At 49.1% G+C, this 26876-nt stretch overlaps 1 protein-coding gene across 2 annotated transcripts; it reads right to left on the reverse strand.

Annotated features, from left to right (window-relative positions):
* Nucleotides 1–1314: 1314 nt before the first annotated feature.
* Camk1g (calcium/calmodulin dependent protein kinase IG) lies at nucleotides 1315–25160 on the reverse strand. 2 transcript variants are annotated; one of them, XM_032915207.1, is made up of 13 exons: nucleotides 25044–25160; nucleotides 16732–16852; nucleotides 14704–14832; nucleotides 11232–11306; nucleotides 9714–9852; nucleotides 9077–9200; nucleotides 7460–7535; nucleotides 5952–6064; nucleotides 5195–5273; nucleotides 3626–3713; nucleotides 2971–3395; nucleotides 2279–2395; nucleotides 1315–2151 (listed from the first exon to the last, which is right to left on the reverse strand). In XM_032915207.1, the coding sequence occupies exons 2-12, from the start codon at nucleotides 16821–16823 to the stop codon at nucleotides 2305–2307; spliced, it is 1431 nt and encodes a 476-aa protein (XP_032771098.1). In that variant the 5' UTR covers nucleotides 16824–16852; nucleotides 25044–25160; the 3' UTR covers nucleotides 1315–2151; nucleotides 2279–2304. The 2 variants fall into 2 exon arrangements, with proteins under 2 accessions (XP_032771098.1, XP_032771099.1); XM_032915208.1 differs by lacking the exon at nucleotides 2971–3395.
* Between the last annotated feature and the right edge of the window lie 1716 nt (nucleotides 25161–26876).

The following is a 26876-nucleotide window of genomic DNA, read 5'->3' on the forward strand; positions in this document are numbered from 1 at the left end:
ACCTTAAAGCCCACCTCAAGTGACACACTTCCTCCAGCCAGGCCACACCTACCCCAATAAGACCATCTCCTAGTTCTTTAAAATAGTGACACTTCCTAAGCATTCAAATATATATTTGTCCGTGGGGACTATTCTTATTCAAACCACCACTGACTGTGTTTGTGCCAATCATAGGCCCTTCCTTCTGCTGGGCCAAGTGCTTCTTCCCAGGCCTGGGTGAAGATGGTTTGTGATGGTGGGAAGTTTGTTATAAGTACTTTGGAAGAGGATTACCCATATCATTGCCTTCTGAAGCGGAGCTGTGCTTCCTTGAGGCATCCCTGTGGGTTTAAAGCAGGCAGGATCCACTGAGGGCTTCCACACAGCTGTTAGAGAGGAGCTACTTGCCTGGTAGTCCTCTGTTCAAGGCAACTGGACACCAAAGGAGGGTCCAACGACTATCAACTAGTGAGTCAGATCCATACTCCATCCTCTTCTTTGCCCAACATTTATTATTCAAAGGAATATTAAACATTAAAAAGGCTGCTTTTAATAATGACCCATTCCTAACATCAATATTGTATTAACCGAACTTAGTGTTTTACTCTTAGCTAAACATCCTTGGGAGAGAATTGGGTGATTTTACTTGTCCGAGATGTAGGACAAAGGATAGAAACTGTTTTGTGTAAATGACTGTCACAAACATTTGTGTGCTCACCATGGTTCAGGTGCTATGCTGGGCAGTTTCCACACACACACACACACACACACACACACACACACACACACATTTCCTTATCTCATTTCTTCTTTCCCTCCTTTTCCTATCTCTTCTTCCTCTTCCTCCTCCTTAGAGATAGGATCTCACTATGCATGTAGCAAAGGCTATCTTGAACTCACATTCGTCCTGCCCTAGCCTCTCAAGTGCTGAGATTATAGGTACATGGCTGAGATTAACTTTTTTTTTTTTTTTTTTTTTTTTTTAACTTCTTGATCATTCATTACTGGTCATCTAAGTTGTTTTGAACAGTGCACATGCACTGTCCATGGTATAATTGGCATTGGGCTTCCATCAGATGAGTGAGAAAAACTGGGCACAGTCACCCAAGGTCTCAACTTGTTAGTTGAGGGCTGAGCTGGGCTTCAACTTCGTGTTTATAGCAGTCACAGGCAGAGCAGGAACAGCAGCATTCACAGAACCAAGCCTGGGGGAGTTGAAATGAGTTGGGTGATACAATGTGTCCAGGCACTTGGCTCCCAGTGTACTTTGGCTGCACTAACCTCTAGCAATCCAGATGAGCTGCTTCTGACTTGAACAGAACGAGCGAAACCTCATAGAGAAAAATATGTCCATTTTATTTGAGCACAACACAGCACGAAGCTTGAGGGTATGAGGGTAAGAACACAGAGAGACAGAACAATGCACCTGACCTTCAGGGGGATGGAGGGAGCCAGAGGAGACCTGGCTGACCCGGAAATAGTCCCCGAATCCTTAGTTAGGGACATGTGAGGCGTGTGGCTGGGAGAGAAGGCTCACAGTCCATAGTCTCAGCTTTCTCGTTCCACCATGGAGAATGGGGGCACTGCTGTTAGGCGGAGGCAGGGAGAGCTTTGAAGTGGCCTGGGTCTCAGTGCAGTGGGAAGCTAATCCTGGAGGGGAGGACTAGAGCTGTGAGTGCTCCCAGGCCCCAGAAGCAGGCTGGCATTCATGCGGATAGGCAGGTACTATGATAACGGGTTCAGTCTGGCCATGAGGCCAGAGAGGCCGGAGTGAGTATGCAGAGCGGGGAGTCTGAGTTAGACTCCATATGGCTTTGCTTGAAGAAAGTGGCACAGCCTGGCCAGCCCATAAAGCTTTTCACAACAAACAATACGGACCCAGATGAGCACTATCTATGGACACTGCACAGAGCCACTGCACACAGGATGTGGGGAAGGGAATGGGCAGGTCTGGAGACCTGGAGGCTGGGATGCTGGAGGCAGACCACACATCCTGCTTGAGCCTCAGAGAACGTCCAGGATTGGGGCTCCTCTGGACTTCCTGCGAGTGTCTGCCCAGGCAGCAACGCCCCTACTGCCTCAGACCAGCCGCTCGGCTATCCCTGCTTTGCTGCTCCCTTTCCTCAGGGCAGACGCCAGCTTAGAGAGGCAGAGAAGAGCCAGACGTGTCTCCTGGAAAGGGAAGCACTCTGAGCGACTGCAGGGCTTTCAGCTTCTCCCTTAACCCCAGGAGTGGGTCTTCCCTTCTAGAAGTCACATCCTCTACTCCCCAGCTTGGCCCCCTAGCCTCAGAACTTACCTGAAAAACCACACGGGCTCCTGGGATCACATTATGAGACACACCCCAGTCTGCCCAGCCCGGCAGTGGGTACTGCCACCTGCTTTCACTGGTACCATGACCTCTGACTTGAAGTTCCTGGAAAAGAGACAGAGTATTGAACTATTTGAGGCAAGAAGGAAAACATGTTCTTCACACACGTGGCATCTGCCCAGCCATCCCTTTCTAAAGTTCTGATGGCAGAGACTCTTCTGCGAAAACCTCCAGGGCTCCCTTCCTCCTTCCTGCCCCAAACTGGGAAGCCTTGGTAACTTGGAGAATCGAACACTAGTACAGTACTTCTTTTTCACACATTTGCCTTTTGCTTTTTTTTTTTTTTTTTTTTCAGGACTTAGGACTGAAGGTCTCATGCATGTGAGGCAAGTACTCTACCATTGGCTGAAGCCCAGCCTGCCTCTCCGCTTGACCTCTACCATACCTCGGTGAGGCATTTTACAGATGAGCAGACTTCAAGCCAGAGGGGAGAGATGGCTGGCAGTGGTTTCTCTGGCTGGTGGCAGAAGTCTCCCTTGCCTGGCCCCAGAGTTCCTTCCACCCTGTAGCTACCCTAACAGTGGGCCTGGCCATTGCAGTCACATCCTTCAGCAAGTCATTCCAGTCCCTTCTGAAACAGATGAGCAGGGTGAGGAGGCTGACTGCCTGAGACTACGTACTGTTTTTTGTTGGTCTTTCTGAAGAGGGTAGGCTCAGAGCAATAGGAAGACTTTCCCTTGTTCCCTATATTTAGACAGCTGGAGCAGCAGCCGCAGGGCCCCGTGGCTAGGGGACCCTGTTGCATGGGCACTAGGCTACTGCTGATGCGCAGAGAACCGTTGACCAGGCAGTTGAGTGAGCGGCCACCAGGAGCTGAAGGCCGAGAGCTATGCGAGCAGGGAAGTCGGGTCAGTGCAGGAAGGGGTGTGCTTGGGTCCAGGATGGGAGCCTCTGTGATGGAGCTGTCCTGGGAGCCTGGTCTGGAGACTTCGGGAGCAGGGGACACAGGTGGCCTGTTCTCCACTTCTTGGCGGACACTGGGGCTGTGCAGGTTCATGTGTAGCTTCCTCATGTGGTGCACCACGGCGGCCGCGTTGAAGGCTTGCTAAGGAGGCAGAGAGTGTCTGGCTGTGCTCTTGCCCGAAGCTGCTGGGTTCCTGCTTTCTTCTCCCTGGGGCCTCTGGAAGCCAACCCACCCACTTCCTAATTCACAGAGAACGCAGGGTACTGCTGTTCCCTGGGAGAGGGATGCCCTAGGAACCCCATCCACCAGCCCCAGACAGTCTAACCTCCCAGGGCCCAGGACAGAATGCTCAGCCTCTGAGCACAGCTCACCCTCCACTTGCTCTTGGCAAAGTTCTTCTGAATCTGGAGGCTGACAGATGGGTAGATGTCCCGGTGCAGGGCTGTGTTCCCGTCAATCCTAGCATGTGGGAGGGGACTTGGTTACCAGGTGGCCCTGGTGCTCAGAGGTTGAACAGGGCTCTGTGCATGCAGGACCATGTTAAGTTGATAGGATATATCCCAGGAGAGGGTGACTCCAGAAGGAAGGACTTCTATATCTTCCTGAGCAGGTCATAGGGGTCTTAGGGGCGTATACTTTAGCAAAATCAAAACCTTTTAGAACAGGGTTGGCAAACTGTGGCCTTGGGGATCAATCTACCCATCACCTGCCTTTTGGAAGCAATGGTTCACTGGGTGCAGCTATGAGCACTGACAGGCATTTTCCATGGCTCTTTATGTGTTCCTCAGCAGTGATGAGGAGGTGCCCTTGATGGCAAAGTTCAACTGTCCATCCATTGTTCTTTTACAGAACATGTATAAACCCTGGCGTCCACCATAGGGCACTATGGCTCTGATCCCCCTGGCCCTATCCTTGATCAGATGCAAGTCCATGTGGGGATGTCCTCCACAAGACCACCTTACGCAGGCCGCCCCTTCCTCCTCTCTTCCTCTTATTTTACCTGTCTCTAGGTGTTCCTCAGATACACGACATGTGCACAGTATTGGCACAGCCACCAGGGACCTGAATAAGTGAGAGGTGGTGCCCTGGTTTCCAAGAGCCTCTACTCTAGCTGTGTGTGTTTTAGGCAATTGGCTAGAGAAATTCATGGCAAGCTGCTGTAATTAAAAGAAGAAATGGAAGGTCTGGTGGATTAAGAAGTCAGGACTGAATTCAGGGCAGGGATCTGGGCATGGGAGTCAAGAGGAAGGATATTTTCTGTGGTGACCAAAGGTGTGGCAAAGAAAAAGCCTGGGGCGACAAAAGAGGGAGGTAGGAGGAGAGTCCCAGCCCTTGAGTCTGTCTAAATCAGAGATGGTTGGTTAGATCCGTGGGCACTGGAGGAAAAAAAGGCTGGATCAGATCAAGGAAAGCCTGGAGAGGTGAGGATTCTGTGCTTGCTCTGGGAGGAGGTGGGAACAACTCTAAGTTCCTGAGCAGGAGAGAAGGGATAGTATGAAAAGACGGTGCCTCAAGAGTCTATCATCTTGTAAAGTCACATGATATGTGTGTGTGTGTGTGTGTGTGTGTGTGTGTGTGTGTGTGTGTGTGTCTACCACACATCACCATCTTTAGAACTAGGGACAGACTTAAGTCTCTTGGAGGCTAGGCATGCTCTGAACTTCAGCAACTTGCCCCTCAGGACAGGCTGCCTCTTTAGTAACTATTCGGGGATCTGACATTCAACCTGAAGATGGAACCCCTGGCCTTTGCTTCTGGAAGTGGTTAGAGCATGTAGCTGGCCCATGCAGGCCACACGGGGTATATGCTGGCCATCTGGGACTGTTTGATGAGCACTGGCTTTGATGTCTCAGGGTTGCTGGCCCCAGGGGGTCCTGGGAGTTAGCTTGGCTTTGGGAACCAGGAAGGAGAACACAGAGCCCACACCGTTTCTTACTTACCAAGGGTGTCTGAGGGCTTTCTCGCAGGTGTATCGTTCATTTGGGTCCTTCTCAAGCAGATGGCAAATAAAGTCCTTGGCTAAGGGGAAAATCAGAGACTCAGCTAAGGATGGGATTTCATGACTGAAAGAAATTCACTTCCGGGCTGGTGGGAGGCGGCGAATGAATCTTTAGCTAATCTTCTAAAGAGACAGTTTTAAGAGCCTTTAAAAAAAAAAACCCAAACTACCTAACGACCCACCGTAAGCCACCAAGAAGAGAGCTTTAGGCAGCCTCACTCACACGTACAGGGGAGCCTGGCCAGTCACGTCACACCAGTGTGCCTGCACGCTGTGTGCATGCATCTGCTGGTAAACACATGGGCTAACATGTGAGCGTTAGCTTCTTCCAGCTCTGACCACCACTTACCAGGCTCTACAAGCAGACATGGCTCATTTCTTTTTTCACATACAGCGTGTGTGCTGCCTTCTCTCTCCAACAGTATATATGCTCCCTTCTCACAATACGCATGCTGCTGCCTTCTCTCACACAGCGTGCATGCCACCTTCTCCTACATCAGGAACAGTTCCTAATCTGAGGTTGCACCCCTGCCTGTAACCCTCCTCTTTGGGGTCCTATCTTCAAATACTTCACCTGGCATTTGAACCAGGGAAAGACTTCTCTACTCTCCCTGTCAGCTTCTGCTATGAGCCCCAGGGACTGTCTTCTCCGTTAAGATATTTTCTCTTGTGGCCTCCGCTTTGTCCTTCATGCTCACCTGACTCAGAAATGTCATCCCAGAATGGAGACTCAAACTCGTAGTAACCCTCTTTGATCTTCTCAAAAAGCTTTGACTCTGTTTCTTCATAGAAAGGGGGATACCCACACAGCCTGCAGGAAGACAGGGAAGAGGTAGTCTGTAACCAACCACTCTATCTAGCCTCCCACTGCACAATCCACAGTCAACGAAGGTCTCAGACCAGCAGTGTAACTATGAGGTAGTCCTGCCTGTTCCCATGGCGAGCACATGTGGAGCTGAGGCCTGGAGAGGACTTTCTGAAAGGGCTCTTTGCAGGATATCTGCCCACTGGGCCCTCATTGCCTCTGGCTCTGGGTGTTCTCTACAAAGGATCCTTGTGAAGGATGAGGAACATCACAAGGGATTAAGCTGTTTTGGTCTACTCTTTGAGACAGGGTTTCATGTAGCCCAAGTTAACTTCAAACTTGCCGTGTAGCTAAAGACGGCCTTGAACTTCTGCTCCTCCCTCTGCCTCCTGAATCCTAGGATTACATATTGTGCTACCATGCCCAGGTTGTTCTTTTCAAGAAAGATGTTTTATTTGTATTTATTTGTCTATACATTTGTCTGTGTGTCGCATATGTGCAGGTATGTACAGAGGTCAGAAGAGGGCATCTGATCCCCCTGGAGCTGGAGTTATAGGCCTGATGTGGGTCTTCTGGAAGAGCATCAAATGCTCTTAATTGCTGAGTTATTTCTCTAGCCCTCTTCCTACCACTTAATTGTATATTGTACCAGGATTGAACTCAGGGTTTCATGCATGCGAGGCAGGCGTGATGCCAACTGAGCTACATCCCCCGGCCCTAGCCTAGGAGATGACTCAGATAGACGTTATTCGAGTAAACAAGTTAGGGAATAATTTAACAGAATCCACAGAGGCAAGTGTTATTTCCCTGAGAACAAAGCTGGCTGCTATGGGGGTGGGGAGAGCATATTGTGGGAGAACCCATGTGAAGGCTAGGAAATGTACACCCGAGCATGTGTGGAGGAGAGAAAATGCTAGGAGAACCTCTAGTTTACAATGTTGCCTTCAGATGGTGTCACTGCTGTGTCGGGGGAGCTGGGGTACCTCAGCCTACATGGGTTCTAGGCCTTGATCTCTCGTTTCCTTAATGGTTCTACAGGGTGATTGGACTCATATTTGTACAGAGGATGGGAATGCAGTCCCCGGGAAGAGGGTAGTCTAGGGACCATGGCTTGGTGGAGCTTAGTGAAGTTATAAACATAAGCCCTTCCCTCCTTCTCCCCTTCTCTCTCTCTCCCCTTCTCTCTTTCTTCCTGTCTCTGTTTCTTTGTCTCTGTCTCTCTTTATCTGTCTCTCTCTCTGTCTCTCTCTCTGGCTCTCTCTCTGGCTCTCTCTCTCTGTGTGGTTGTGTATGTGTGTGCGTGCGTGTGTTCACACATGCATACACAGATGCCTGGGAGGAGAAGAGGTGAGCAGACCCTGTGATTTCTCAGGGAGTGGACTGACACAAGCTTTTACTCACAGTATGTATGTGATGACACCAATGGACCAGCAGTCCACAGCCTTACTGTAGGGCTTCTGGGCCAGCACTTCTGGAGCTGTAGGAAATCAATTGTAGATTCAGGGCTAGGGACAAGAGAGGAGGCCCGAGGGAGGAGTAGAGAATAGGAAAGGGATGGAAGTAGGGGATAGAGGGATGGGGTAGGGAATATCCATGAGACTGAAAACTCCCCAAAGGTGGGGACCATATCTTCCCAGACAGACTAACTCTTCCTGAGAGGAGAGACCTGCTCCTCCATCGATCTGGGAGTTCCCATAAGCTGTTTCTGACTCCTGCATTATCTCAGAGGTCTCCAGCTTTGTTGTTCTCATCAGACCACTCTCTAACAGTAACACCTGACTGTGCTCGTATGGAGGATCCTCAGGGTAAGGACCACCAGTCTCTGTCTTCAAAGCAGGGATCTGCACGGTGGTATGGTCTCTCCCCCATAGCAGCAGAAGCCCAGGAAGGCAAAGGCTCCCTACTCAAGTCAGCTCAGGAGGCTCCCAGAAGGTGGCTGGAACTTGTTCATCTATCTCTGGTCCCTGCCTATTGCATGAGCTTGATGGCTCAATACAAGGCCATGCTTCCCTTGGAGTGGGAGAGCCAGGCAGAGACCTGCCTTCTGAAAGTGCCCCAGTACAGGGTTGAGTATCCACAGAATTCTACATCTTTAGGTAAGTGACTAAACTTCCTGTTGGAGAGAACAGTTTCTTTCTAGAAGTCTGGGCCTTGCCTCCCACTTTCCTGAGCCCAGCAGGTGATGGCTAGATAAATACTCTCTTTCCCTTCCTCCTCTTGGGTCCCAGGACAGCTAACACCAAGTGCCTTGTCAGGTATTTCCCTTTTCAGGAGTCCTGGCAGCTGAGTGGGAACAACACCCAGCTTCCACCACTTCCATGTGCTTCCTGGAGTTACAGGAGGAGGCCCATACCCCTTGGGGCAAAACTCATCATCCTGTGGATCCAAACTCCTAGCAGTTGGGGTTTCTAGTGTAGGCGAGTGCCCCAACCCTCAGCTCTCTGCCAATCTCAGGGTTGTTGTGATGGTGGAAGTGTGCCTAGAATCTATTGGAAGGGTTCAGGGCAACCTCTGTAAAGAGAGTCAGATGGACGAACATGTCTATACACAGTCACCTTTCTCTGTGAGTCACATCACTGCTGTGCTGGTCAACTTGTCCCAGGCTAGAGTTACTAGGGAAAGGGGACTTCACTTCAGGAGCTGTCTCCATCAGATTGGTCCATGTGGGCAGGTTTGTGGGGCGTTTTCTTGACTTAGGATTGATGTGCGATGAGATACCCAGCCTATTATGTGTGGTCCCATCCCTTGGCAATTGGTCCTGGGTGGCATAAGAAATCAGGTTGAACAAGCCATGGGTTGTAACCCAGTAGCAGCATCGCTCCACAGTCTCTTGCCTCAGTTCCTATGTTTAGTTTCCTTCTTGAGATCCTGCCCTGACTTCCCTTCATGATGGACTCTAAGATAAGAATATAATGCCCTTTCCTTGTTTGGTCAAGGTGCTTCGCAGCAACAGAAAGCTAACTACAACACTAGTGGTTAGACAGACAAATGGCTCCCCTCTTTTCCCCCTGGACTCACCCACATAGCCTGGGGTCCCACAAGCTGTGGACATGACTCCGTTCTGCTCCATCTTGGATAGGCCAAAGTCAGTGATCATTATCTTGGAGTTCTCCTCAGGGGTGAGGTACAGCAGGTTTTCAGGCTGCCGAAGGAGAAGACACACAGCATAGAAAGGGACTTCCTGAACAGTGTACTGTCCTTGATATGAAGTCCTGGGCTCCCAACTCAGAGGCCACAGCCCCTCTGCCTATTTTTCCTACCTTCCTCCCTTCTGTGCCCTTGCTTCTGCACTCTACAACTCTTCATCTTGCTTATGGTCTTGTCTTTGCTCCTCCCTACTCCCAACTACTCTAGACTGCATTTTGAGGGACCCAACCTTTAGTTAATTGTCTCTTATGCCCCAAGCCTACTGCAGTACCTCCCGTGGTTTAGACCCTTAGTATCTGTTATACTTGAATTTGACTGTGGCTGCAGGTCACTTTGACATTGTAATGAGGGAACATTTAAAAGGTCCCTGAAAAGGTCAAGGTGCAGTTGAACAATGGTCATCTATGCTCAGCATAAGGAATCTTAGGGTAGAAGAAGCCTGTGAGTCCAACCAGGCTAACACGCTCATGTGACATGTATTTCCCACCCAGCACCCCTGCCCCATCACCTTTAGATCTCTGTGAACGATGCCATTCTCATGAAGGTATTTCACTGCAGACAAGACCTGCTGGATGACCAGGCTGGCATCCTTCTCTGTGTAGACACCACGCTCTAGGATCCGGTCAAAAAGCTCACCTCCAGAAACACTGTGGGCACAAGAATCTGATTCCATAGCGGGCCAAAGGCCAGGCACTTCTCTGTAGCCATGGGCTTTAAGTACATGCAGGCACCCTGAAGTGGGCTGTGAGCGTTCACTGTTGGCTCAGAACACTGAGTATCTGAGATATCACTAGGGGTCATTTGGTTCAAGTGTTGGCTGATTTCTTTCTGGAAGCTTCTATTATAATTCAAATAGCCTTGGTTAGAGTACCTGGAAAAGCTAGGAATTCCTTCCTGTGGGTATCTTCATTGCTTACCTGAGCAAGGGATTGGAAATTGGACAAAGTATGAAAATGAGATTAATTGCACATATTTACAATGGGACTTCTTTCTTCATTAGGGAAAACTGAGCAACTGTTGCTGAAATTTCAGATGGGGATATAAATATATTTTAAATTTTGAATGGTTTGGGGGAAGAGGACTTTAGAGTTTAAAGATAAAGTCTGACTTTCCATTATCTTTGAAGTCATTTATACTATATTTCTAGGAGTTTCTAATTACTTTTAGAAGACTGGAGTGCTAGAGAACTTACCATCTCTGATGAAAGATTATATTCTCCTTTACAATATGTTAGTATATTACAGTTATCCTATGTTAGTATGTTAGTATGTTACAGTTATCCTATGTTAGTATGTTAGTATGTTACAGTTTATCCTATGTTAGTATGTTAGTTACCCTGTTAGTATGTTACAGTTATCCTATGTTAGTATGTTAGTATGTTACAGTTTATCCTATGTTAGTATGTTAGTTATCCTGTTAGTATGTTACAGTTTATCCTATGTTAGTATGTTACAGTTTTCCTATGTTAGTATGTTAGTTATCCTGTTAGTATGTTACAGTTATCCTATGTTAGTATATTAGTATGTTACAGTTATCCTATGTTAGTATGTTAGTATGTTACAGTTATCCTATGTTTGTTAGTATGTTACAGTTATCCTATGTTAGTATGTTAGTATGTTACAGTTATCCTATGTTAGTATGTTTACCATCAAGCCCATAGAAATAGACACATTAAAGTGGTGCCAAAGAAGGGTTCTGGGGTTTACACTATGCCTGACATTTTCCTCTTCAGTGTCTGAGTGCTTGGGAGGTCCCAGAAGACCTTATGGGGAGCAAAGAGTGTGAACACCTACTGTCTGCTGGTAGGAAACACCCAACAACTGCAAGCCTGTGCTGGCAGAACCAACTCAACAGCCAGCCACTGTGACCCCTCAGCCCTGCACTGGAAGCACAGTGATCCAGAAGGACAGCATCTCAGAGCCTCTGAGTCTAGTTCTTGACTTTATCTGGCAGCTATTCTCCCCTTCTCCTCCCCTGCTAGGCCTCTGTATGTGTGACGGGAGGGGAGAGGGTCATCTTCACTTACAGCTGCATGACCAGGTAGTAGTGGGTGGTGCTCTCATAGATATCCTCCAGGGTCACAATGTTTTCATGCTTGATCCTGCAAAAGGTAAGAATCTTGGGATGGGTACAGGATTCAGGTGATCCGAACAAAATGTGCAGACTCAGACTCAAAGTTTGTATCGATTGTTGGATGGCAATGTGTAAGAGGACCGTATCTCAGAGAAGCCTTGCTGCTGAGGCAAAGTAGCTGAGGATGAAAGAGATCCCCTGTGTGTGGGCAGCACCATCCCCTGGGCTGAGTAAAGAATAAAGAAGACAGTGAGTTGAGCACCTCATTCATCTCTCGGCTTCCTGACTTGGATACAGTGTGACTACATAGCTCATGCCCCTACCAGTTCTTTCCCTTGATGGACTAGATCCTTCAAGCTGTGAATCAAAACAAGCCCCTCCTTTTAAAGTGGTTTCCTCTGGTGTTAAGATTGTCACAGAAACAAGAAACGTAATTAATAAGTAACCACAAAAAAATTGTCACAGTAACAAGAAAAGTGTTGAGATAGGAAAAAAGGCAGATTCTGATATTCTATGGAATGTCTTAGATCAGTGATATTACATCTTAAAGGACATGTGTGCATCCATGTATTATTTATCTATATATCAATCAGTCAATCAATCAATCAATCAACACGTCAATCAATGTATCTATCTTTCTTATGTATCCCTCCTCTATTTTTATATTATATCTATCTTCCAAGCATTTACTTATCTTTCTAATTATTCTTTGCATTGTGGATTTTGGTCCTTCTCCTCCCTCTCCTCTCTCCTGCCCATTCTCTCCCTTCCTTTCTTTCAGCAGAGTGTTACTATGTAGCTTAGACCCAGGCTAGTCTAGAATCATCACCTATACTAGGCTGGTCTCAAACTTGTGCAGATCCTCCTCCCTCTGTCTCCCAAGTGCTAAGCTCATTAATCACCGTAGCCAGCAACATATAAATAACCTTTCAAAAATAACTTTCCTTTTTTAAAAAGTATTTATTTGTGTGTGCATACACACACACACACACACACGTGTGCGCACGCACATACACATGACATGCGTAAGTGTCTGTGTGAATTTATCTTCACCATATACATACAGATAGCTACAGAGGCCAGAGGGTGTTAGATACCCTAGAGCTGGAGTTATAGGTGCTTGTGAGTCACCTGATATAGGGGCTTTGAACTAAACCTGAGTCCCTTTTAACAGCACTATGTACCCTTGACTGATGAGCCATCATTCCACCCTTCCGGAAACATAATTTTGATTGTTATTGGTGGGGGCTGTGGCTGTTACCCTTACCTAAAAGGTAGAGGTAGAAAGACTGCTAAATAGCCCACAATGCACATGCCCCACATAAAATGGTCTGCTCTATGGGTTGTCGTGATGTCCTGCCCTAGAGTTAAGCAGAATCATGACAGGCAAGAGGATTGGCTTTCCTAGCAGCTGTTCTGTGGATGCCTGGGGAGGAAGACTGCCTCTGGGAAGCTGTGATTGAGTTAGATGGGCCTAGGACTTCACCTGACTCTGGCATATCCTAGCTTCATCTGACTTTCTCAGATCCTCACTTTTTATGGTTTGGTTGGTTGGTTTTGGTTTGAAAAGTGCATCTTTCTCATATGGTTGCGTGGGGATTAAAAGAGAAAAACACAGATGGCTCAGTGATTAAGGCACTTGACTTGATTTCAATCCCTGAAACCTGAAAGGGCCTCAGATCTCCACATGTCCACCATGACACCAGTGCCCACTCATCATACACACACACACACACACACACACACACACACACACACACACACACACACAAATAATAATAATGATGATGATGATGATGATGATGATGATGATGATAAATACATTGTAAAATTTTTTAAATCTTAAAAAAAAGAAAATACATAGTATACTGTGCTTGGGGAAGGGTGTAGCCATTGGTAGCTATGTTATTTAAGGTATCTTTAAGCCCTGGAGTTGATACTGTGGTTCCTAGGACTCCACCGCCTTCACATGCCAGCAATGCCCGTATTAACTTCTGATTATCCCTGCAAAGAACTGATATGTGCTGGGTGTCTAGGCTGTTGATACAGTGCAGTGAGAAAGATCACCACAGTGTGCCCACCAAGCTCTTCCATGCAGAGATAATCTACGTAGAGACATCTATGTTCTGTACGTTACATATGTTCCCACCAGTTTCTTCCTGTTTTCTTGACGTCTAGGCCTTTTGTTCCTTACTCTGATTAACAGCATCTCTTCCTGCTTAGTGGGGACTTGGCTTAGTCTCGGGATCATTTTAAAAGCTCTGCTCTTCTGCACTCCTGTTGGCTAACCCCAAACTGGATCATTTCTTTCCTTGAGGTGGCTCTGTGTCCGGTCTTCCTGTCTTCACAAAATCCTGCCACTCAGGCTTTTAACCCAGTGTAAGTTGCTGTGAGGGTTTTATAATGGGTCTCCCACCCTCTAGGCTGGTTTCCTAACCCACCTTCCTCTACACCCAAGGAGGGGGTGGTTGTTACTTCGATTCTGTTCCCTTATTCTAAGCCCTCAGTCAGTTCTTTGTTCATAAAATAAAGCCAGCATCCTTGATCCTAGGACCCTCTGCCAACCTTGTTCTGCTCGACATTCTATTCTCACTGCCTGTCCTTGATGCTACCCACTCAAAACAGACTCTCTCCGTGCACTTCCATGACTCTGCACAAAAGTTTGCAAAGACTCTCGAATTTCCTTTCTGCCTCCCTGTTCACGATATTCTACTCATTCATCAAAGTCTTTCTTCTTTGAAAACATATCTAATAATTCACATTCATCAAGCACCTGGGGCAGCCAAAAGCGAACCTGCCTCTTCCACACACTACTTTTCTGCTGGATTGCAGAAGACAACGGTCGTAGGAAAGGAAGTAGTTATGGGTGCTTCTCTTCAGCTGGGCAATGTCTGCCTCACCAAATGGTTCTGATCACGGGTCACCTGTCACACTTTGAATAGGTCACAGACATTCCATAGGCTCACAGTAAGAGTCTTGCTGTGAACACTGGTGATACATCAGTGTAGCCTTGGGCAGGCTTCCCTGTGGGTTTCCTCTGGATCCAACCAAGGCTAATTCTGGGGCATGATGGATGGATGGATGGATGGATGGATGGATGGATGGATGCCAGCAGGATTCCTGCTACCTCCTCAGCTATTGATTCTTCCTGCCGTTGGCCATCAGCTGGCTTTTGACTCTCTGAGCTAATCACTCTCTGGCCTACATGTATGAACCAATGAGTTCCTTTGGTGAGGAAACAATTCATCTGGCACAGCTGCCCGGGCTTAGCAGCTGATGAACCTGACACAATTTGAAGCGCACGGTACCCACAGCTGTGGAAATACAGCTCATTTGCCATAAACGTGATTTGGGAAGGGCAGGTGGGAATATCACAGCTGCACCTGCCCCAATCCCGCCCCGTTTCAGCCATGGTGCCCACTCACCTTTTCAACACAGCAATCTCATTCTCTAGGCTACTGTCCCGGAAGGCTGGTGACTTCTTGATGCACTTCAGAGCAAAGAGTTTCCCAGTCACTCTTTGCTTCACCAGGAACACCTCTGAGAACGCTCCTCTGTAGGGAAGAGGCCAAGACAGAAAATGTAGCTCTGGCTTGGAAGAGAGCCAGAAGCCAAGGGAAAGGGTACAAGAGGAAGTCCATTGTCACTGTGAACTCAGGAGTGGGGTGCCCATTGCCTATCTGACACACCAGTGTGATCTCTCTCCCTTGCAGATCACATGGGAAAGACATGGGGACCAGGTGACCCCACAGACTCTGCATTGACTGTGGACATTTCTCCATGTGGCAAACCCCATCAAGGCTCACCAGAGCCTATGCTCTTCCCATCACTGTGGTGCCGTGTGGCTGGCAGTGATAGCAGGAGAGAACGAACTCACATACAGTGAAAAGAGACATGCTCCAGGGATGAAGGGCCCTGTACATCAGCCATCAGAAGGTCAGGTGAGCTAGGGGTGGAAGCCGGAACTTGAAGGTTTGTGACAGGTAGACTCTTAGCTTTTGAGGTGAATGGTATGCTGTGTCGCTAGAGAACGAGGGCAGGAGAAAACCTGTACATGTCCAGAACAGACACATTTTTCTCCTGCTACGTTTGACTCTCTGATGGCTGAATCTGCAGATGTGGATCTAAAGGATACAGAGATGACTGAGCAGTGAAATGTTAGCCATTGGATTTAAGAGCAGGGATTTTATGTGAGTTCGCCCCGCCTTTTCCTTGTGTCTAAACTACTTTAAAAGGTAAAGCCACTGCTCTCAGATAGCTCCTGAGTCCCTCTAAGGTTTGCATAGTGCTATGGTGGCTTCCCAGAGCACCAAGAGAGAAGGCAGGTCTGCCTCTGGGCTGTTTTCTAGCAGACAGCACGGTATCAGCGCTTGTCAGCCTGGGCTTCCTGCTCCACCTCTCTCTAGTTTAGGGCTGCTTAGCAAATAATTTCTGATTCACTCGTGCGCCCTGTTTCTTTCCTACCAGCTGCCACTTTCTAGCCACCCCCAGGCTGGCAAGGCCCTTGAAGGAGGGCGAGGGCTCTGACAACCAGCATGGACACTGTGTCTTCCTGTGCATGCAGAGCCAGACATCTCCCTGTGTGGAGTCAGGCTGAGTCTCCTCTCAGCGGTGCCTGGTGCCCATCTGTCTGCAGAAAGTGTTGGCACTTCTGCCACCGTCTGAGGTCATGGCCTCCTGGCCAGGGCAGGATCAAGTGACACTTTGACTGCACTGGCTAGAAAGCTTGCTCCAGGGAGTAGCCTGTGGACTCCTCGCTTGCCTAGCTCCAATTATCCCTGGCTCATTAACTGACCAGCTGGTGCTCCAAAGAGGCGAAGACTGGTGGCTGAAGCTGCTGGCTGGCCTACGTCAGAGCTTGTGACCTCCTGGGGACAGGAGGGACTGAATGGCGAGTCTGCCCCAGACATGCAGCCTCACATGGAGTCAGTCAGCCATGTGATTGCTGTCAAGGGGAGGCCCAGACACCATGGGCTCCAGCATTTGTAAAGCACTGGAATAAGGAAAAGAGGAGGGGGTGAAGGGAAGCTATTGGGAGTGAGGAACCCACCCACTTTCTGGGCCACAGAAACCCCTTCTCTTCTGTTGGAAGTGGACATTGAGGCTGACTTGATCACATGGCAGAGAAAATGAGGAAGCCAAAAGGGAGGCCCAAGAAAAATGTTCTAAAGACATGGGCTTTGGGGAAGTGCTCCTCAGTCCCTTCCTTCTGTGATTAGGTCAGGGATCCTCAAGTTGCTACAGATCTAGGAGTATGATTGGGGCCATCTAGAGTTATGGAGTAGTGTCTCCTGAGGGCTCCAGAGCACTAAATTAACAGGTACCTTGTATGCCCCTCGAATTCCAGGGCCATGAAATTCTGCCCAAGTCTTTTAATGCAACCAAGAGAGTTCCAGGGACTGACCCCCAACAGCAGGCAGCCCAGCCCTGGGAGGCCCAGCCCCAGGACTTACGATCCCAGCACTTCCATGAAGATGAAGGTTTTCCTGATGTTGGTGGTCTGTTTCTTCCAGGAGCTACAGTCCTCCTCCTCCTTTCGCCCCATGTCCTCCAGAGTTGAAGCTGCCTGGGAAGCTTCGTGGGAGGGAGGGAGGGAAGGAAGACAAGGCCCTGTCAGTGTGTTTCTCATATAAGACAGAACAGGTTGCAAAAGAATCTGAAGCACCCAAATCGTGATGTAACGGCCAGAAGGAAAGACTGGGAGCAGAACCTGGAAAGTGGCAAAAATAAGAACATTCTCCCACTTGCATTCTAAAATTGCTAGAGCAAATCCACTGAATGACTGCTCTGTATCTGCTTGCTAGATGCAACAGGGGTGTAGACTGAAGGTGGACACCCAAGAGAAACCATGGCATTTGGTAATCTGAGCATTAGTGGCGGTACACAACATACAGATTTACATGCTACATCTAGCTCTTGGGCGTCCCAGCTGAGTCCAGGAACTCCGTGTGTTTATTCAGCCTGGCCCCTTCTTATCATCACAGCTCTGACTCCTGTTCTTACTCCTACCTGCCACAGCTTCTGCAAAGGAGCAGTGTGTTTCCCCTGCCACCCCCACAGCATACGCAGGGAGCTGGGTAGATTTTTGTTAGCATCTGAACTGAAGCAAGTCCTCCTTTGCATAGGAGCTCTGGGGCTGCATGAAGCACCTGTAATGTTCCAGGGGATGGATGCGTGATGATAGACAGGTTGAACCACGGCCCTCCTTCCTGGGGTAGCCAGGAAAAGAAAGCAGGCAATGAGCTGACCGGCAAACTCCCTTGTGAATGGCTAAGTGGCCAGAGACTTGGTGCATAATGGGGACAAACAAGGCTGCCTTCAGATAAGGCATTGTAAGCAGGGTGGATTTCAGCTGAGACTTGAAGCTGGCAAAGGTGTCAAACAAGTGAGAACTGCACAGAGCTGCTTCCCCAGAGAAAAATAAAGCAGGAGGGCCCCAAGGTGGGGAAGCCAGGACAGCAGGGCGCATGGCTGCTGAGTGTCTGAGAGTGACAGGAAAGACCAGTTCTCTTTGAACCAGACAGAGGGGGGGTGGGAGAATATGCCTAGTGGTTATTACTTTTAGACAGTGGCTCTGATCCTGCCTTAAATAAAAAAAAACAACCAAATGCCCATAAAATCTGTGAGGCTTTTGAGAAGGCGATGGAGATAAAGCAGACTGCAAAGTGCTTATCATGGAAGCATGAGGACCTATGCTTGGTCTCTAGGAGAAGCTAAAGAGAGCAGCTCATGCTTGTAACCCCAGCCCTGGGGAGGTGGAGATAGGTGAATTGGTTGGGTTCACTGCTGGGCCAGCCTATTCCACTCAGGGAGTTCTAGGTCTCAATAAATCAAAACTAAACAAAGCAACAACAAACCAAACAACCCCATCCCCACCCCCGGGGAATGACAGCTGAGGCTGTTCTCTGGCCTTTCACACATGTCCACTCGCTGCACTCACACATGCCTACACACGTGTGCACAAAACCCTGTGCTTCTGCAGCTCTGTGTCAGATGAGGAGCACAGGTTTGGAACCCGGGTTCAAATCCTCTCTCTGCTCCATATTGACCTCTTGGACTGTGTGGGGCAGGTGCTCTGAGGATGGACAGGGTGTCAGGCCCTTTGCGGATTCTGAATTCCAAATCTCTCAGCATCCTTGGTGTGGGGGATGCCTGGACCCCATCTATCGGGCAGCCAGAAAAAGAAAAGGAAGGGGAAGTTTTGTACTTGAGCTTTTTCCAGGAGAGCATGTCACTCTTGTGAGCTTCCAGGGACAGACTCCTATTGGGGAATACCCTACGAGTGGGCAGTCTTGAAGAAGGCAGGGCCCAGGGTAAAAGGCATGCATGTCTAAAGGTGCACAAAAGGCAGTTGGTTTGCTTCCCATTTGGTTTTCCCCTGTACAGAACAACAGCGCTGGAGCTTGTTCCAAGTGAGGGGCTAATGAAGGTGCCTGGGCTTGGAGACCTCAGCTGTGCGCATCACTCCCCCTGCAGGAGCTGTGGAGAATGACTGCCCGCTCTGTAGGAGGCTTCCAGGTCTCATTAGCTGATCTGTGCTCAATGTTCCTTCCTTCCCATCGCTCCTAAATAGCTTTAAAAACATAGTATTCTTAGCTGAGGCGAAGCCATAGAAAACATCTTTCCCGCCCACTGCTCCTCCCATACACAGAGTCCTAACAACTCAGCTTCGTTATCTGTGTGGAATGCTCAGCGGCCCAGATCTGGACCCACACCTTCAGGGACTCCCACAATCCATGATGTCACAGAGACCTCCTGGGAAGGGGGCCCAGGCTCAGGTGGAGTGGTCACAGGATGGTAGGGAAGGAGCTGCCTACACCCCCAGCTGGGACATGCTGCTTCCTGTTCCAGCCTCACCGGCCTCTTCTCCCGTGACTTCAGCAATCCAGATCTTTCGGTAGAAGAGAAAAATTCAGAGAGACCCTGAGCACTAATATTATTTGGTTTGCTTCCAAGGCCCTCTGCCTCATACTATTTTCCATAACAACTGCCCTTGGGTTTTAGAGGAGCAATCCCCACATAGTCCTCTGAGATTTAGGACACATTTCACCTCCATGGAGGCCTTCAAGAGGCACCCTCCATGTTGACCTGTGTACCCGGCTCATGCCCCTCACTCCTTAACAAAGTGAGATCACTGTGAGGATTCTATACCAGAGACTCTTGGCAAGGAAAATGACTGTGTTCACATACGATCATCTCTGAATCATAGAGGTGACACTCTCTCATTTGGTGAGCATTTATCAAATGAATGCTTCCTGTTTACCTGGGACTGAATACAGATCTTTCTGTGACACAACCCTGGCCCTCAAATGCTTGCAGTCTAGTAGGTCTGCATTTATGGAGCTGGACAGGTAAACAGATAAAGTGCTAGGGAATGAGCCTAAAGGTGAAGCATCCTCAATATGCAGGGCTCATTACTGAGCCTGGTGCACACAGGAGGAGGTATAGCTAGCCTTGGTCCCTGGAGATTGGTCAGGGTGGCCTCAGATAGGAACTGGGCTTCAAGGTGGGTATGAAGCATGCATGGGTGCACTCTTTGCACTGTTCTGAGCCTGCGTAGAGGGTGGCGCCCCAACTGAAACACTCAATACGAAGTTCCCAAAGCTCAGTGGGAAGGAGGCAGAATGGCAGCAGAGAGCCAGATCGCCTTGCTTCTTGTCACCGTCCTGGTATCCATAGGCTAATGGGATCTGAGTCCAGTACTTGGCCAGCAGAACCTCTCTGGGACATTCTACCTAAGTCGGGCTGCCTTTTCTTCAGTTCCCCTCTCCTACAATGCATTTGGCACTCTGAAGCCCCTCTGTTTCCGGTAATCATCTTCTCTAGAAATAACCCCATAGCCAGTCTTGCTGTTGTAGCTTCAGGTTGGTCTTCCTAGCCTCCTGGGGTTTTTCTAAGCTCGTAGCAAGGGAAGAGACAAAGGGGACACTTCTTCCCAGAGGACACGCAGGACAACTACAGCCCTGGCATGTATGAGGCCTTTCTGTACTTCCAGGACAGGCGTTCTGGTTCGTGTTGGCAGCCAGCCTGGGTATTGATGAGAGGCTGCTGAGAGAGACTTGGACCATGAGCCCAGCAGGCAAAAGACCTCTTCCTGGTGACCCCTAGGGCTCACTATCCTGTCCTTTCTAGCTCCATCTGGTCTGGGTCCATACTATAGAACTAGATAGAACTCTTGGGGAGATGGGGCATGTCTGCAATGTCCTCCTCACCGCCACCATGTGCAGAGTACACCATGACCCCACACTTCCTGGAGCTTCTCACTACTACTCCCTTGTTCCTCGTGGTCTCCTCTCAGCTATTTGAACTATTCAAAGAGTCGGTGTTGCCCTGCTAGAGTCCTGGAAGCCTTGTGCTGTAACCTGAAGGCATTCAATTCAGACCCCTTCCCTCCATCCCATGTACACAGTGCAGGGATGAGATGGTGCCCCTTGGCTGGCCTAGACATGCCCTAAGGGTGAGAATGGGGGACAGAGATTCTTTGAGTGTAATCACTGTGGTTCTAAATGTGCAGATAATGGCTCTCCTCGGTTCTACCCACGGGAGACACTGGTATCCTTTCAGCACTCCTGCCTGAGGCTTCTTAGTAAGGATGTGCCTCACTGGGTCTCACTAACCCCAGTTGAGTCAGGTACCTCGAGGTTTGTTCTGCTTCTCTGGTGCTGAGGATTGAGTCCATCTAGAGCCTCCCATACTAATCAAGCGCTCTACCTCAGAACTCTACTCCCAGCCACCCTCAGGCTTCTTTGCTCTCCTCTCCTGGGATTGTTGAGAGCATGGCATTGAGGGCCTGGGGGTACTGGGAGGGAGGTTATCAGCTGTGTCATCTTTAATAAGAATATGCACCCTGCCTCCAAGCAGGAGCACACACATCCACAGAGCCACACATCATTAGACTATACTGGTCCAGAGGGTGAAAGATGGGAGGTTTTCCTGACCTATGCCACAAGTTCCTAAACTCTGGCCCCTACCAGATACTCTGTATCTGTATCTCTGGAATCCAGAGTCTGGATTGAGGACCCACTAGATGCTCCCATCATGGTTTGGCACTCTGCCACTGTGCAGCCCAGGACAGATCACTTTATATCTCTGAATTCTGACCTTTCTCTTTAATGAAAGATGGAGACTTAACTAGATGAGTCCTTGAAGTCTGTTTCATGGCTCTAAGTCCTGAGAGAAACTCCTTGTGATTAGGTAGCTTTACTGCACAGAGGTTGTGCTCAGAGTCTTGGTTCACATCAGCTCCAGAAAGGCTCTGAGTGCTACAACAGACATGTGCTTACTGCAGCCTTCCCTGGCAGTACCCACAGTTCCTTGATGAAATAATTTCTTAATACCCAGCAGCAGCAGCAGCAGCAGCAGCAGCAGCAGCAGGGACCTGGGTCCGCTCAGAGCATGCATTGGGTTCATGAAGGCAAGGCCTTCCCCAATACTGGTTTTTACTTTGTCTTTTTGAGGAATACACGAAATTCCCAGCAGTTCACTGTCATCCACCACAGCCCTACCCTTCTTGTGGTGTCACAGGCCTGGGTGACATCTTCACAGCTGGCATAAACTGTGTCCAGCTCATGGGTTGCAAACCAGTAGCTCATCAGCCGTCAGGACCCCAGAGCCTCATGCTTGTGAGGAACACATAGGTCCATTCATCCTTAGCCCTTGTTACCAGCTCTGCATGCAAATTTCTGTTCACAAAATAAAAGCCCATATTTCCACACGCAAGCTCAACCAAATCATCTTACAGCTTGACAAGTCAGCTTAAGGTTGAGCGTGCATGTCTCAGGGCAGAAGCAAGAGCCCTCTCCATGGCTTGCTCTGGTGGCGGAGAGGTTGGGACACAGGTGACAGCCAGGAGAATAGGGTAGCTGCTTAGTCGTAACTACACTGGCCTCCTCAGTTTACATTGTCTGCAGAATGGGAATAGCTATCATCAATCTATTACTCAGTACTCCCATGAGGTCAAATGCATCAAAGCACGTGCACAACTTCTCCAGCATCGCAGGGCATATCTACAGTATGATACACGAGCCAAACACCAGGCATGGGAGAAGAGCAGGGGCAGTAGGGGATGGTTTATCTACTGGTGGACATCCCTGTAGGGATGGGCATTGCGGGAGATGTGAAGCTGCTGTCCAGACGCCATCACCACTCTCCTAGGGCCCTCATAATGTGAGCTACATCTCCCTGCAGTTCTCAAGGGCTAGGAGACAGACCATTTTGCTATAGCACAGCCCCAGGTGCAAACTCCACAATTCACATGGTCTTCAGCTGAGAAACTAGGCATCTCTCAACAGAGAGGAAAACCAGCCTGAAATGTTTCTCCACATGCCACACGTTGTCCTGAGGAGTTCATGACCATCACCTGTACGTCTCTCTGTGTGTCAAACATTGATGGCTATGGTACCTAATGCTCATGCCTGAGGTGACTCCTCTATGCAGGCCTGGGTCTCATTCCTGTTAAATTTCATCATCAGGCACTTGGCTGGGGCTCTCAGAAGGGACCAACAAGGATCCATATTGGAGGAGTGCACAGGACAGACAGGCTGGACTCAGGATGCTGCATCAATAGCTTGGAGTTACAAACCTTCTGTCTGGGGACATAGCTCTGACATTCAGGGCTAGGCTGTGCATGCAATCCTGCCCCCATTGCTACTTTCTGGCTGGCAGCCGCCTTGCCCCAGCCCCCTTGCTGCCGACCATGGCGGCGTGCCTGCAGTTTGTAGCAGCAGCCACAGCCTTCCCTCAGACTCCACTGCTCCTCCTCTCATTCATGCCACAGCTAGCTCATTCACTCCCTGGCGCTGGCAGGCTGCTGCGGCTGGGTGCCGTCACTCGCACGCACTCGTGTAGCAGTTTATTTCTGGCTGGGTGTGCGTGTGTATGGGGGAGAGGGAATGGAGAAGAGCCCTCCTTTTAGAGAGGGAGGCTTTTTGTTTCCTTCTAGCCAGAATTGCTCCCGTGCCTCAGGGGATAATCAGGCAAGGGCTGAGCCCCTAGGCAGGGCAGTACTAGACATTTTGCAGGTATGATCCCTGCTGTGGATTCCCTGCTACCTTACACCATTTTATAGCTGAGATACTGGTGGATAACAACGTTCAGGGGGAAATGCCCTAAATCAAACAGATAGTATGTGGCTGTAGTGGGCTTTAAGTCCAATTCTAAGGCTTCCAGTGTCCTTGTCTGTGTACCACAGGACCTGTTGCCTCTTTTCTGGAGGTGGCCGATGGGATGCTGTTCATCTGTTCCTTCCTCCTTATGACACTGTCATGCTGCATAGCACCTGACTTATTCCTGGGAGACACACGGCTTCAATGATCCCATAAAGACTGAGTCTCCTACAGGGTTCAAATTCTCACTGTTGAAGCTGGGGACCAGTGTCTCCTGCCTGTGCTGCTCCTGGATCCATCTTAAACCTTTGCTTCCTCAGCCCTCAGGCTTTTCCCAAAGTTCTTCTCATCTTTAAACAGGACTCTTTACACACACACACACACACACACACACACACACACACACACACACACACACACACACACGAGCACCATGGAAAGGACTGGTGTTCAAGGCTGCCAGGACACAGGGATGCCAGTGGCAGCTGGCTTTATAGCAAGCAGGAAATCACCTTACTTCTCTATATACTAAGTGTGTTGGGGTCGGGGGAGACAACTAGTCCATTGCTGGATGAATTAAAAGCCCATTGCCAACTGCAAAGTGTGCCAGTATCAGCTATTACTAAGCACTTTGTACTCTGGTCTGTTTCAGACATGGGTCTCATCTTTGGCCCCGGCTTAGCCCAGGTCCACAGGAATGATGGTTCTATTCCAACTGTGCTCTGTGATCTGGCAAAGATCCCTTACCCGAGAGAGACAGAACCTGCTTGACCCTCTTGACCCAACTCAGAGATTTTCCTCCCGATCGGTTTTCTGTTTCCAGAGCAGGAGGCTGGCCAGGCTCACACTGCAGCTGGCCCTGCAGCCACCTCCTCCAGTCTCAGGGTTAATGTTGTGCGTCAAACTTACATGGAGAGAAGGGGCTGGGGGTGGTGGTGGTGGCGAATCCAAACCTACTCTTGAGTACCCCACAGAGCCGTACTGGGGAAGTTTAGACTCCAGGGGCGGATGAGCCCCTGGGGAAGGTGAAGAGAGTTGCTTATGACTGACAGCTTCAGCTTCTGTCTGTGTCCTGCATCTTAATACAGCAGCAGCCTTAGCCCTGGGGTGAGAAGCTGAGCCCTGCCATAGAGACCCTGCTCGCTGCAAGGCCTGAGGCCATCTCTTTCCCAGCTTGAAGAGCAGCCACAGGCTATTTACCATGGCTTTTGTACCCACAAGCTATATATCCATCCCCACCAGGGATGCTAGTGTGGGCGGGGTGAGCCTTCTCCTTTAATAGGTGAGTTAGGACCCAGAGGTAAAGGAATGAAGGGTGATCTGGAAGAGGGATGCTTAGGGGCTATAGGTCCTGATACCCCCTCCCATTCTCAGCAACACCCAGGATCTATCTCACTGGCTACAATGCTCTTCTATTCCTGTCTCTGCCATAAATGCAGAAGGTTCTCCTGGGCCAGCTCAGGAGGAATGATCAGCTATCTCCCCCAGGAAGCACCTACCAGGTCCTCATTCTTTTTTCCGCTACAACTTACCCTTGAGACTAGAAGAGCCAGGAGAGACTGACAGGGGCTGAAAGGAGGTGAGTCTTCAATCCCTCTCCCTCTCCTCCGTGTCAACAAGATAACCTCCCCAGAGACCAGAGAAGAAACAGGCTGTCTTACCCAGGGGCTCACAAGAAAGGTGCTCCAGTCTGTGATCTTGGCCAGCGAGCCTGCTCCTACAGGTCTGTGAGGATTAGCTGCCCCAGTGCTTTAACAATAAACCCAATTAAAGGGGAGGAATACAGGGGTTTTCTTTCCCAGGACTGTAACCAGGCAGCCTTAAAGGGGAGTAAAAGTAGCTAGAGTGGTTTCTATCTCTCCTTGCTTTCCTGGGCTCTGCTCTTCCTCCCGCCCTCCCAGGAAACTGTAAAAAAAAAAAAAAAAAGCTCAGAAAGAACCCTTTAATGCCTGAGTGGCTGTTTACACACTGTGCTTGTGGGCATAAATTTTGTCTGCGTTGATGTGTGAATAAGAGAAAACAATGTGAGATCAAGTTGTGATTTCCTCCCTGAAGTGTAAACAGATTTTTGCAGAGGAGCTATTTGAGACTGCCTGACTCAGTTTCCACTCTACACAGCAGTTGCTGGATTAGGTGGTCTAAAAGCCCCTTCCCCCAGCCCTGTAAGGGCTCTGTGTCTGCTTAGAACCTCCCATGAGCAGTGAGCCTATCGGAGGGAGGAGGGAGAGAAGCCCCTGGCTTGACTGGATCTATCCTGATCTCTGATGTCTTCCTTCTCCTTTGGATCTTCAAACTCCATTCTGTCCCCAGTCCTTCCTCAGGAGACCCCAGGAGACCACCAGTCCCCTGGAAACGCTCTGTTCCCTGGGGACCTTCACCTTCCTCTCTCTGCCTCGCCCTTCGGCTAGTTCTCTTTTCCCTCTTCAGGTTCCTCGGGCCTCTGACTTCTGAATCATGCTTTCTCCTTCTTCAGTCTCTTAACGCTGCCCACCCATGGGTGCTGCAACCACTTTCATGAGGAACTCTCACCTGAATGTGGCCATATTCTAGCTACCTCCAACCTCACTTTTCTCCTGGAGTTTTCCTAGGGAAGTTAATGTCTATTAACTTCCCAGGAATCCTTCTTTGTCTGTGCTATCCCCAAATCCTATTAGCCCTTAGACATGTTTGTGTGTTCTCCTAGTTAGCTTCCACCTCATCCTTTCTATGTTGTGTAACCTTGTAGTCTTGGGGAAAATAACATTTTCATGGGTGCACAACAGGAGCTGTATTCAAAGGCATCATCCCTCTACCCTTGGGCCTGGCCTTACTGTCTAGGGGTGGCCACTTGTATTACTTCTTGTGCATGCCCGTGGCATTCTCACAGATGCCAACAAATAGAATATGTGTGTTATGCCTTCTGACGTCTCCTGTTCTGGTCTGCTTTTTATCTCTGTGGATAGACACCATGACCAAAAGCATCCTGGGAAGGAAAGGGTTTATTTGGATTACACAGTCCTGATTACAGTCCATCACTGAGACAAGTGAACACTGAACTCCAAGAGGAGCTGAAGTGAGACCCGAAGGGATGTTGCTTACTGGCTTGCTCCCCTCGGCTGGCTCACCTTGCTTTCTTATACATCCTAGGACCAATTACTGCACACCCTCAGGCTTTCTTGTCTTGGTTTATTCATGTGGAATACCCCATCCACTGCCACCTATTGGGATGCCACATATTAAAAGACCCACCTTACTTTTTTCTGATAAAATACCCAGTAAAAATAACTTGAGAGAGAAAGTGTATTCGGCTTATAGTTCGAGAGTAAGAAGAATCATGGCTGGGAAGTCACTGCCAGCAGAAACTTATGCAGCTGGTCACATCCAACTACAGTTCAGGTAGACAATGATGAATTCACGTGATCAGCCCACTTTCTCCCTTTTATACAGGATCTTAGACTAGGGAATGGTGCCACCCACAGTGGGCAGATCTTCCCACCTTAATATAATAAAGATAA

This window comes from Rattus rattus, chromosome 10 (assembly GCF_011064425.1).
Source record: "Rattus rattus isolate New Zealand chromosome 10, Rrattus_CSIRO_v1, whole genome shotgun sequence".
NCBI classification, from domain to species: domain Eukaryota; kingdom Metazoa; phylum Chordata; class Mammalia; order Rodentia; family Muridae; genus Rattus; species Rattus rattus.

Coding starts and splice junctions, on each gene's coding strand:
- Camk1g (XM_032915207.1), bottom strand. CDS start 16,823: ATGGGGCGAAAGGAGGAGGAGGACTGTAGCTCCTGGAAGAAACAGACC. Junction 6,065..7,459: donor GGTGTCATCACATACATACT/GTGAGTAAAAGC, acceptor GTCTTCCTGCAG/GCTGTGTGGGTATCCCCCTT. Junction 3,714..5,194: donor AAAGCCCTCAGACACCCTTG/GTAAGTAAGAAA, acceptor CCCACATGCTAG/GATTGACGGGAACACAGCCC.